The sequence below is a fragment of the Pogoniulus pusillus genome, chromosome 4 (assembly GCF_015220805.1).
Source record: "Pogoniulus pusillus isolate bPogPus1 chromosome 4, bPogPus1.pri, whole genome shotgun sequence".
In the NCBI taxonomy this organism is placed as follows: Eukaryota; Metazoa; Chordata; class Aves; order Piciformes; family Lybiidae; genus Pogoniulus; species Pogoniulus pusillus.
In genome coordinates, this window is record NC_087267.1 from 25,434,072 (window position 1) to 25,447,361 (window position 13,290).

At 40.3% G+C, this 13,290-nt stretch overlaps 1 protein-coding gene across 6 annotated transcripts in view; it reads left to right on the forward strand.

Annotated features, from left to right (window-relative positions):
• PLXNB2 (plexin B2) overlaps positions 1–13,290 on the forward strand; it is a 273,275-nt gene that overhangs the window by 256,273 nt on the left and 3,712 nt on the right. For all 6 annotated transcript variants that reach the window (XM_064142401.1, XM_064142407.1, XM_064142403.1 and 3 more), the window contains 6 exons: positions 6,377–6,531; positions 8,091–8,251; positions 8,844–8,991; positions 9,484–9,548; positions 10,228–10,303; positions 12,171–12,245. In XM_064142401.1, the coding sequence (XP_063998471.1) occupies positions 6,377–6,531; positions 8,091–8,251; positions 8,844–8,991; positions 9,484–9,548; positions 10,228–10,303; positions 12,171–12,245 (680 nt within the window). The remainder of the gene's footprint in view (positions 1–6,376; positions 6,532–8,090; positions 8,252–8,843; positions 8,992–9,483; positions 9,549–10,227; positions 10,304–12,170; positions 12,246–13,290) is intronic.

A 13,290-nucleotide genomic window follows, 5' to 3' on the forward strand; every position in this document is an offset into this window, starting at 1 on the left:
CCTCCTTTTGAATGTTGTTTTGCCAGCTTGATCTTTCCAGGGTTTGATGGCTGGCTTCATTCTTTCCATAAATGTTGTCTCTTTAGATGCAGCATTTTCCACAATTACTTCATTCTTTTTGAGGTTTGCAGCCCACTGTGAGTTAGTGCCAGGAATTTCCTTATAATGTTTCCTGCTACAGTGTGCTGTACTTCTCAACACAAAAGCCAACCTGTTAGTTTGTAATTTGTCCTTTAAAGCTTCTACCTGCTAGTATTCTGTCTAGACTGATTTCTTTTATCTCAAAAGCTCTTGAGACACAATATCCATTACATCCTACCATGCACTCAGATTTTCCTGGAGATATTTACTTGTACATTTACACTCTTTGTCACATGTGTTTCCTTTGCATTCAGATGTTCAGTTTCTCTGCCTTGTTTTGTTTGTTTGTTTCTAATTCATATATTCAGTTATTTTATGTGAAGTAGAAGATAGAGTTAGGAGTGATAATTTGGAGATCGTTCTTCCTTCTGTGAACTCCTTTGATATGCTTTTCTGTCTAGCACTGACTGCAAAAGTCATTGCTTCACCTAGTAGTTTCATTCTTTTAAAGACATTTACTGATCTTTGATACAATAGGTTTCAAGGGCTGAACAGTCAAAGAGATTGGAAATAATGTGCAGAAATGTACCTTTTTCAAGAATCATAGAATGTATCAGGTTGGAAGGGACCCTTAAAGGTCATCTTGTCCAACCTCCCTGCAGCAAGCAGGCACGTCTCCAACTAGATCAGGTTGCTGAGGGCCACATGAAGTTTGACCTTGAATGTCTCCAGGGATGGGGCCTCCACCACCTCTCTGGGCAACCTTTTCCAGTATTTCCAGCTTCTCTGATCATCTTTTTGGCCCTCCTCTGGACCTGCTTCAGCAGGCCCATGTCCTTCTTGTGTTTGGGGGCCCCAGAGCTGGACACAGTACAGAACAGAGAAGAAAGGCAGAACCACCTTCCTCAAATCTGCTGACCACATTTCTCTTGATGCAGCCCAGGATGCAATTTGCCTTCTGGGACTACAAGTCCATAATTGTTTGTTCATGTCCAGCTTCTTATCCACTGGTACTCTCAAGTCCTTTCTACAGGGCTGCTCTCAGTTTCGTCATCCTCCAGCCTGTATAGATATGAAGGATTACCCCAACCTAGGTGCAGGACCTTGCACTTTGCTTATTGAACCTCATGAGGTTCTCCTAAGCCCACTACACTAGCCTGTCTAGGTCCCTCTGGATGGCATCCCATACTTCAATCTTGTCAACTGCAACACTCAGCTTTGTATCATCTGCAAACTTGTTGAGGGTGCACTCAATCTTGCTGTCTATATCATTGATTAAGATACTGAACAGCAATGGTCCAAATGTGGACCCCTGAGGGACACCACTTGTCGTCCATCTCCATCTGGACATTGAGCTGTTGACCACTACATGATCATCCAACCAGTTTCTTATCCATTGAACAGTCCACCCATCAAGCCCACTTATCTCCAGTTTAGAGAGAAGGATGTTGTGGGAGACTGCGTTAAAGGCTTTGTAGAGGTCTTTCCCTGTCCACTAATGTAGTTACACCATTGTAGAAAGCCACTAGGTTGGTCAGGCAGGACTTGCCCTTAGTAAAGCCATGTTGGCTGCCTTGAATCACCTCCCTGTTGCCCATGTGCCTTAGCATAGCTAAGAGGATCTGTTCCATGATCTTCCCAGGCACAGATATGAGGCTAGCAAGTCAGTAGCTCCTGAGGTCCTTCTTGCTACTCTTTTAAAAGGGTCTCACCAATTTATGTATGTTCAGTCTCCTCAGGTGGTCCTGAACCTACCTGATCTTCCCTTACAGTAAGAAGAAGATGGGTCACAGGTGATAGTTCTGACATATACCACTTTAACAGAACCCTGCAGACTTCAATTCCATTCATGCTGAGTGTCAGTCAGGAAATCAGGACAGGTGGAATTACCTGCCACTTAACTTTTTTACTCCATCCTTCTGAATGCTTTCTATTGAGACCCCTTCCAACACAGAATTATAGCATGACTGGATTGGAGGAGACTTGTAGAGGTCTAGTCTACTACTCTACTCCCTGAAGTAAGTAGAGACATAGAATCATAGAATCAACCAGGTTGGAAGAGACCTCCAAGATCATCCACTCCAACCTATCACCCAGCCCCATCCAGTCAACTAGACCATGGCACTAAGTGCCTCACCCAGTCTTTTCTTGAACACCTCCAGGGACGGTGCCTCCACCACCTCCCTGGGCAGCCCATTCCAATGCCAATCACTCTCTCTGTGAAGAACTTCCTCCTAACATCCAGCCTATACCTACCCCGGCACAACATCCTCATCTAGTTCAGGTTGTTCAGAGCCCCATCAAGCTTGACCTTGAATGTCTCCAGGGATAGCATCCTTGAAGGGGCAGCTAATGGTTGTAGTTATCCCTCTGCTGCTATTCTCTCACCCCTTTATTGCAGGTGCCTGCCATAGCTAACTAAGTGGTGACTACTCTGTCACAGCAGGTGCCAACCCAGCAAGTTAAGTTAAAAAGCCATCCAGTTCAATTCAGAGGGCAGTGAAGTGCAGCCAACTGAGGAGATGATTCTTCAGTCTGGTTGTGCTGATTGCTGAGGTAACTGCTGAGGTGGTAACTGCTTCCACTGTAAAGATGTGGAGTGGACCCATGGATGCGACATGGTGGTGTCCCTTGGTTGCTTTGCTTTCTTATCACAGAGCAGTGTTCAATCTCCCATTCTGGACTCCCAGTCTTCATCCTCCCTATCTTGCTATTCTTGTGACAGGCAGGAAAGAGCCAGACTGTGTTTTTTCTTTTATATTTTGTTTATTTTATTTTTATTTTAACTTTCCTCTTTCTCCATGATTTTATCTTCATCTGTGATTCAGTATGATGAAGCTTCTTGAACATATATGGTCTGCACTCCAGGACTGACTCCTTAGTTACACATACGGCGTGCTAAATAGTAAAGGAAAGGCAGAGTCCTGGGTGCAGCTCTGTCACACAAGGGCTCTCGTATACAAGAGAAAAATCTGCAGAGAGAATTCATATCCAAAAGTATGGAGTGAAGACAACTTCCACACTTTTCTACCCCACACCTTGTCTTGCACTGTGGTAGTATAAAAATTTTGGGAAACAGCATTTCATGCCGGGCTAGACTGTTTTCTTTAGCACTGAAGGGTCCTGAAATCTATCTGGCTTGTTCTCTGGAAACTGTAAAATGTTTCAAAGCTAGTGCAAAGCAAGAGCCTGCAGTGACAGTGATTTGTGGGATGCTATGTGTACAAAAGGGAAGGGAGAGGATCAGAGGCTTCTCCTCCCACACATGCACATTTATATGACACAGGGATTTACAGGGTTGGAATAAATGGAAATCCTATCCTGCCTTTATGAATGAGGCTTGTGACAAAATCGTTTTTCTTTTATTTGGTCTCTCATTAACTTGCACCTTTTGCACTGAGAAGTGTCAGCTGAAGCATTGACTGTCTGCCAAAGCACTAGGCTTTGCATGGAAGGAAAATGTAAAACCTTGTTCAGAAGTGTTGCTCTAAAATGTGGCATTACTTCCATGCTGCTTTTGATTCACTGCTTCTAACAGGAAGCTGAAGACTGTGACAAATTAAATGCAGCATCTCTTGCTCCTGGAGATAATAAATGTAATTACTAATTTGTATCAAGATGGAAAATGGTTTCAATGATTTCATGCTAGTCTTTCTGTACTGAAGTGTAAGCCAGAACAACATGCTGTGTTATTCTGGGTTTTTTCTCTGTTGGTTTTGTTTGTGTTTGTTGGGTTGCTTGGTTGTTGTTTTTTTTCCCCTTTCAAAATTCTGAATAAAAGCAAAGAGAGGGTTGCATATCAGCAATACTGATTAGCAGAGCTGTCTAGGGCAGCTCTTCCTTCCCCTCACACAGCAGAAAGAGATTGGAAGGAAACTAATTTGCTACAGACCACACAAGGGGAAGGGGGCTGCACTGCTTGTTACCATCTCACTTGCTTGTGTCACACTTACATCATGCTTCATATCACTATAATTAGTCAACACAGTCAGTATTTGTCATTAACACCACCCAGCATTATTTTATATTGGACAAAGAATGCCCAAAGGCCAAACCAGAGAGTTAAGGGGAAGCATCTGACCCAGTGGGCACAGCCTTCTCCTTGCTTATGGCTTGGCATAATGTGGCTATCACAATATAAAGGGAAGTATTTCCCTCTAATTTCCTTCACCTCCTACCTTTCTGTTAGGGAAAATACTATCTCCCAGAAATTGTATTTTCTCTTAGCAACTATGCTACTGACATGTTTTGTTGTCCCAGGTTCTGAATTTCTCTTCCCTTTTGTCCTACTATTTTTAGCAATGAGGTGAGATCGTGCTGCAGAAGTTCATCTACTTGAGCTGCAGTCTCTCAAAGATTACTTTCCTATGAAATACCTACTATTTTCCTAGTAGACAATTCTGTTGATGCTAAATAAGCACAGGCCAAATTAAGCTGCACAGAAGGGGCAGTAATCTCAGTGAAAACTGCTTCTGGTTGTTTCTCTTCAAAGTTAAACTGGGCCATGTACCATCAGGAGGGCAAAGAGAAGATAAATTCCTTTGAATCAAAGGAGGAAGCAGAAGTTTACCAAGTAGCTGACATAAGAGTGGTAAATAGTTTCTGCTCTGACTGCATGATTTAATCTGTTCATTTACAAAAGTAAATAATGGACATTGCAAAAGAAATTCCAGACTTCAGGTCCAGCAACAGTTCCTACTTACTGGTGGCTGATTGCTATGAATTGTGTTAGTTGGGAAACAGCAACAGCTTTTCTTGCTTGCTTGCTTCATTCACATGAACTTCCAAGTCACATTATGGACTCTCAAAGGACAACATGATTTAATGTGGGATTTATTTTTTCCCTTCCTTTCAGAAAGAAGTAAAGGGCCCAAAAGACTGCATAGCTGATGGTTTTCATGAGGATATATAAAGCAGATTCATTTAGAAGCATTGGCTTGGTGAAGTTACACATAAATGTTATTTTGCCCTGTGCTGTAAAATATTGAACGTACATGCAAGCTGGTATATTTGATGTAGCTGTCAAGGAACTTACTTAAATAAATTACTATGGCCAGAACTGTGAAAGGACAGAATTAATGCAATTAAAAACTGACATTTTCTGCTGTAACTGGGATTCAGTTACATTAGATACATATATTAAAACATAAAACTTAGCTGTAATGCAGAATAATTTGTGCAGTAGGGCAGAGTCACTGTTTTTATGGGGAAAATAATTTGCACATTTTTAAGACAGCAATGATTTTAAATGCACCAGTTCAGTATCTTCCATGGGAAAAGTGCCATTGACTTAGGGACTATGCCAAGCAGATACAAAAAAATCAGGAATTAAAGGGAGAACAAGCATACCCAGGTGATTTGTGACACAGAATCTTCTTTCAAGGGATATTATCACAAGTTAGCTGTTCATACCAAACAATTGTCAAGCATAGGGACTGTCTGAACACTCATGTTGATGCTGAAATGCAAGACCCTTTATCCCACTGTGTGATCACTAAAACTAAGTTTAGGGACCAGATGCATGACCAAGCCACAGACAACACAGTAAGGTACTGTAAAGAGATGAGCTGTCATTATCATAACGGTGCTTAGTCCTTTCTGCTGCATAGTAACAGACTTGATGACAGAACCCCCTTCTCTGGTTTAAGCTATGAATGCTCACAAACACAGTTCTCAAAAACCTGTTACACAGTGGATCATGAATTTCCTACAGTGTTTATCTCTGTCTGATGGAGTTCATGACCTCTCAGCAAAGGGATGAATTTTTCCACCTTTCAGCTACAAAGTCAAGTGGGGCTGATCAAATGCTGATAGAAGCAGGTTTGAACTGAGGTACCATACTTTGAACTCAGCAATTGCTACAACAATATCTTTCATTGTACCTGGAGTAAGCTATGATTGCTCTTTCTGTGGTAGCTCTTGGGTCAGACCTAGCTGAATTTCTGTAATTTCGTGATGTCTCCAAAAATTTACAAAGATGTAGAGTACTTGAGTGTGAAGACCTCAAAAAATACACATACTGAGCTTTTATGACCAAACAGGAGTTTCTTTATTGTATGATTTTTAACTCTGCCTTTGCTCTTGACAAAAGCAAGCTTTTTCAGCTTATGTATATTGAACCTGTAGTACTTAAGTTATGTATGTAGGATGGGAACAGAGTAATCTAGATACTCTTGGTAAGGCAACGGGTATGTTAAAGATAGGGAACAGAGATCTGACATGTACTTACCTACTTTCATGTTGCTGTTTTGGGTGTGAGGCATTTTTTAATTACTCTTTTTATTACTTCTTCCAGGGCATGCACTTCTGGAAGATGAAAATAAGATCTGGCACCTAGTACGGCCAGTAGATGAAATAGATGAAGGTAAATCAAAGCGGGGCAGTGTGAAAGAAAAAGAGAGGACCAAAGCTATTACTGAAATCTACTTGACCAGACTTCTTTCTGTGAAGGTAGGGCTCAGACATGCCATGGCTACACCTTACTTTTATAGATTTTGAGGTACAACTGAAGAAGATCATGCAACTATTAGTCATTCATTTGGCTGTAATTTTGAAAGTGTGTCATTGTATAAGCTGGTGCTTGAGGCTTCAAGTGATTAATACGCCCTGAGGAACATTACTGGGAAAGAGATAAAGCATAAATCCCAACCAAAGCTGAGAGCCATTATTCTGTGTTTGCTAAATAAGGGGTTTTCTTGCAAGACAAAGATGGATACTTACTGTGACACCTGTATAGAATCCACTACAGAGCCTTGTATTTGACAAATGCTGCAGTACAACCTAGAAAAATAAAAACGTTTTCCATTAATAAGTCCTTTTAGAATAGTTGTAGTGATTATACTGCAGAATGGATCACAAGCAAAATAAATTTATGAAGCACTCCTCCTTGCAGAATGAATTTAGAATAATGTGTTTAGTATCCCTAAAGCCAGTCTTCTCGTGAAAATGAGGGTGGTTTGACTCCAGCTAAGGCTGTCTTTCCAAGTGTGAAAGTGGCTGTAAAGGAAAGTCTGTATGTGGATGACACAGACTCAAGACAAAGGGGCAGCAAGTTGGTTACATCCCTCTCCTCTGTTAATTGCTGCTTCTCAGACACTGTTTTCCTATTACCAATAGCCAGTTTATAAGTTATTACCAGTCTGGTATTAAGTCATACAGAGTTTGTGAACTGTTATGCTTCTGGACCACAGAAACCTCACAACCCAAGGATTGCTGATGTTTCCTTGCTGACACAGAGTGGCTTAGGACTTGTTTCCTGCTCAGTCCTGCTCAGAGACTGGCAGCTGGAGTGACAGAGAGGATGCAGCCCTTCATATCTGTCTGCAGAGCCAACCAGAAAAGCAGGGACAAACTGCATGTGGCCTTAACAGGGTCACTTCTAAAACAAAGGGACAGTCTCTCAGATTGAAGTCTCTAATGGTCCAGGCAGATGCATCAATCCAGCCAAGCACACAGCCATCCTGGGACACTTCACTCCATGGGCACAGGGCAGCTAATGAAGCTGGGCCAGACTCAGTATTTGATGAGACCCAAGTGCCTGCCCTTGAACAAAGAGTCAGATGCTAACTCTCAGTCTCTTTCTAAAAACTGCACAGTGCTCTGGAGTCAGTGAAAATGGAGATGGGAAGCCACAAAACCATTAAAAAATGGCTAACAGTTACATGATGCACACAACAACCCTGAAGTGTAAATGTATTTATGCCAAGCAACCAGTGTCTGCTTCTGTCAAGCAGAAAGCACACCTTCCTGTGCAAACTGTACAATAGTTAGGGAAGTTGCAACCTTTCAGGCTAGAACATAAAACTGTTCTCTGGAAGGTCTTTACAGTGTGGCAGTTTGCAAGGTCAATGCACTAACACATCTGGTATCCTTAGTACTCAAGATAAAGGCCATCAGTGACTGCAGGTGGATTATGGACTGGTGGTGTCAGTAGATACAAAAGGTTCTAGGGTGGCAGGGAGTTCAGCCTATATCACAAATGCGATAGATTTTTTTCAATTTGCTTTTAGGGAACACTTCAGCAGTTTGTAGATAACTTCTTTCATAGTGTGCTCAACTCGAACCATGTGGTACCGCCAGCTGTGAAGTACTTCTTTGACTTTCTTGATGAGCAAGCAGAAAAACATGACATCAAAGATGAAGATACCATTCACATCTGGAAAACAAACAGGTACAATATGAACAGAGTAACACTTGCAGATAAATGAGAGTCTAATTCCCAGTGATGTACTGGCACTCTTACCTCAAACCAAAGTAAAGTTCATTTATAATTATCAGAACCACTTTAACAGAGATTATGTTTATGTCCTTGAGCGGATTCCCTGTAAGCCTAGAGGCTGCAAAAATGAAAACACTTACCTGTGGAGCTGGAATTGTCAGGTTTCCCAATTTACTTTTTGTCTGTCCTCAGAGAATAGGAAAGCAAGAGACAAACAGGACTAAATTTACTTGTCAAAGCATAACATCTATTAAAATACTACTCAGGTAGTTTCTCTAACCACAGAGGTATCTTCTTTTTCTATTATGGAGCACTTGAGATTCTTCTCATAAGAGTTTTTCTGTGAGAGTTGTAAAGTTTTGGTTTACAGACATGGAAACCAGACAACAGATAGCTTGTGTCAAATTATATTAAAATATAAAAGTAAGCTTTACTATTGTGAGGAGATCAAAATGCAAAACTCATGCTTAATTTCATGTGATTTATTTGTTGTAGCACATTTATTGTGTAAAAAGGACTCTTTATCTTTTCTCTTATTTTGCAGCCTGCCTCTTAGATTCTGGGTAAACATACTGAAAAATCCCCACTTCATCTTTGATGTTCACGTTCATGAAGTAGTGGATGCTTCCTTGTCAGTCATTGCACAGACTTTCATGGATGCTTGCACAAGAACAGAGCACAAATTAAGTAGAGTAAGTGATTTGCATTCCGCATCCTGACTACACTCATGCCTGACAAGACAACAGGGCATCCTCCTAGGCAATACCTGTTCTCTGAGGAGATACAGCCTTGATAGTTTCTTTTTAGTTTTATAAGGAAGTTAGCATTTCATTGCTTAACAGGTTGGTCAACACATCAGTGCTACACTTTAGTCTGCCAATGGATAATTATAAAAAGGAGAAAGTAACAACTGCTTTTATAAAAAGCAAATTTTATGTCATGTGCACCAAAAAATTTGTGCCATCTTGCATTGATATATTTGTAAAACTCCACAGTAACGGCATGAGTGAACTTCATCCTTTTAGGACAAGTAATCCTACCAGTGTTATTAATTGTTCAAATATTAATCTGTAAAGCTTAAGTGCATGTCCATATAAAAGCTTGATGTTAAGTTCCTAGCTTTCTTTTGCTTCCTAGAGATGTTCACTAATCAACCAACTTTTTCTCTATTATAATTTCTCCAGGATTCTCCAAGTAATAAGTTACTTTACGCAAAAGAAATCTCTAACTACAAGAAAATGGTGGAAGAGTAAGTATGGTCTCTTTTCATGATTATTTGAAGCTGTTAGTGCTTTGAGCCTGTGCAAGGGGAAAACAAAGGCTAAGGTGGTCAAAGTCAGATGCCAAATGTTCAAAATTTTACTCCTGAATGTTACAGCTTTACCTTGGTGGTGGCATTGGGTGAGTTGAAACAGAGCACTGTTATGATCCAATGCATATCCATGTCTGTGCAGATGGATAGATTAATTCAGGAGAGAATATGATGCTGATTTCTGCAGTGATTCTTGTTACCCATGCAACCTGTCGAACCAACACTGCCCTTTTGTCACTTAGTGGGAATCAAATCCTGAAAACATTTCCAAAACCGCATTTTTTTTCTATTCTCTCTCTCTGACTTGATTAATTTGCTGATTGGTAAAACTCTTGCTATCTGATTACTTCAAAAGTTTAAAGACCTAAAACCATCAACTCCCATTACAAATAGATTTTTTTCCTCTGGTATTGCCTGTACAATCATGAATGATTTGACACTGTTGTGAAAGTACTAATGACTGTCAGAAGGAAGCATTGCTAAAGAAATCACTGCTCTGCTGTGGCAGAGCATTATTAGGGAATATGTTTAACATAATTGCGAAATTCAAAGACAGAATTACCAGAAAATCACAGTGTGTTTCATCTAATTGAAAGCCTGTTTTCATCTGTTGCAGTTACTACAAAGGTATTCGTCAGATGGTGCCAGTTAGTGACCAAGACATGAATACCCATCTAGCAGAGATTTCTAGGGTAAGAATAAAATCCATTTTCTTGACCTGAAATGGGAGCCAAATATAGCATAGTTTTTCTTTGTTTTCTCTTTCTAACTCAACACTTTTTTGGGTTTTTTTTGGTAGGTGCGAACACCAGGTAGATTTTTCCTAAATCTCTTAAATACTCTTGCTTACTGTTGTGCCTTTTAACCCTTTGAAATGTTAAGAAAGGTTATCATCACTAATCTGAGTGATGTAGGTGCAAAGTGTTCAGATGTCAATTGTGGAGAAGCTGCAGCCCTCCTGCATTGTGTTTTCTCTCCACAGCACACAGAGCTTTTTAGCACTGGTCATACTGATAACAAGTAATGACTGAATTCAGAGTGCCACCATTAGACTCCAGAAATGAAAGCGGAGGCACAAACATTAACTATAGCCTATTTTAGACTGTTGCATGTGAGAAGTTCACCATGTGTTTGCTCAGTGGCACTATTTTTCTCTTTGCATTACAGGTTATTTGGGGTTGCCTCTAATGGAGAATAGCCAAGGGGGGTGGTTGCTGATGATTCTGATTGGAGACTCTTGGAGAAAAGACACAACAAAACCTGCTTTGGTCTTGAAAAGAGTTGTCCACTTTGCAGCTCAGCTTAGCTATAGCAGCCTTTATAGTACTAGATTTAACTTGCAGAATGAAGAGGCCCTCATCACTCTTAAAAGATGTTGTTTAGCCTGAGCATAGACAGCGTACTTACCGGCTGCCTTGCTCATTTGCTTAATTTAGTTGAGAAGTTCTAGGGCAAGAAGGATGTTTGGGGAATTTCTTAGGGTTTGTTTATTTCAGTGCCCTTGGGACCTAATGTTTTGCAGATCAACATCCTCATGAGAGTATTTTTATTTTCAGTCATTCACTACAATCTGATCTGTAGTGACATTTCATTTTTCAGTTCACTTTATTTATTACAAAAATTTGGATAGATAGACATGAAATTAAAATGTTTGGCAATTAAAAGTAAATTCAGTAGAATGTTCTCACACCAGCAGAATATGCTGATGATTTACATTATAAATTATTTTTTAAATGAATGTGGAAGGAATGATTGAACATTGCAAATTTTGATCGGATCTTGGTGACTTTCATAGAGCAAGGAGAGATGGATGTTTCTCTGCTGCTGTGTATCTTGGGTAATCGTTTATGCTAGTGGCAATATGTTGCAATTCTTGATTTTTTAACTTAAAGGACTAACGGCATAGCTAGAGAGTTGAATCCTATATATTTGAATTAACACTCTCTTTAGACAAGTAACACACATTCACTAGGTAAGTTAAATGTCAGGGAGGCAGGGAGTAAGAGGTAATAGAAGGGGTATTTCCTGCTTCATTTAAAATTCTATCTCTCTCCCTCCCCCTCCTTTCCATCTTCGTGATTCAGATGGCTTTTTTCTGAATGTGCACATGCTCATCATCTTGATGAGTTACACCTTTGCTGTAGCAAAGCTTGAATAATTTCAGAGAGTTAAAAAGAGCCGGAGAATGGATTTTAAACAGCTGTGACAGAGACAGAACCAATGCTTACTATCTCAACAATACATAGATTGTACCGAGTAGGTGCCCTAGTTTTACATATCCATGTTGTTAACAGATGTTTGAGCTGTAGTCTGCGGTTTGACATTCAGAGTTCAAATTATTTTCCACCTCCAGTGTTAAGATTTGTGGGCGGGCTGGAAAAACACCAGCCCCAAACACAAGTTTTCTCATCCCTTTTTTCTGCCCCGTCATTTAACAAAAGTTACAGGGTGCAGAACTTCCATTTGGGAATCTTGCATCCAACAGTTGTGTGTGTGCAGAGCTTTCAGCTACTTGATCATATTCTGACACATTTACTGTCTACTTGTGGTGTTTAACAGGCACATACCGATTCCTTAAATACACTTGTGGCTCTACACCAACTCTACCAGTATACTAACAAGTACTATGATGAGGTAAGTTACAGCTTTTGTTTTCATTTTTTAACAGCAATGGTAAAAAGTTATGAAGGCTAACAGCAGTTGAAAGAAACACTTGGAATTCCCTGAACAATCAGGTTAAAAGCAATGCTGAACAGAAAGCTCTAACTTTGCAGTTCCACACCTTCTTTGGCAATTAGTCAAGGGTGTGTTCTTATAAATGATCAAATTTGTTCTGGGCTGTCTGGTTTTGGTTGTGGTAATTTAACAAGATCTGAAAGAGAAAGAGATTTTAAAATAGTTTCTCTTCAGTTCTGTTGTCACAGTCATTCATAAGAATGTCACAAAGCAAAAAGTAGTTGTCAGAGCTGTATCAGGTTTCAAGAGGGTGTGTTCATCAGGAACTATCCCCTAAACCTGTGTAGCTTTTAGGAATTGGGGCTGTGCCTTCTTTTATTGGCTAAGATGCACTTAAAACTTCCATATGTGCTACTGTCCCTGTTTTCCCATGCCATATGAAGTGCCTGCCTAAGGTAAACCAAAGTAGAATAACTGTTGAATATAGCCTGATTCAAAAGGAGGCTCACAGACTCAGTTAAAAACACTTCTTAGGTTTTTCACACCCTGTGGAAAGGGGGACAAAGAATATCCCAGTGTAGCTGGGCTGTAGCTATGGCTCTCCAAACTTAATCTGAAAACAAAGAGAGAAGGAAACATTTATTCAAAGGTTTCCATGGAAATGAATGCCTCCAGAAGACTCTCAGAATTAAATCAAGGCAAGTAAGAACAGATGCTGAATCAAAAAAAAAGACTACAGCACATGTGAACTCTCTTCAGTTTGTCTTGCACCTCAGCACAGTTCGTGTTTTCACTTACATTTAGCACTAAAGGCAGTGAGTCTCATCCTCAGCTTCGCTGCAGCTGCTTTATACAGAAGCAGCCAGCCTGTTGCAGCTGGGAAACTCAAATCACTGCAACAAAGGTCAGTAGGGAAAGCAGCCAGAGGAATGCAGGCCAACCCAATTGTGTTGGTTTCCCTGTTCCTCATCCCCAGCACTAACCAAACTGGTTTTCAACACCT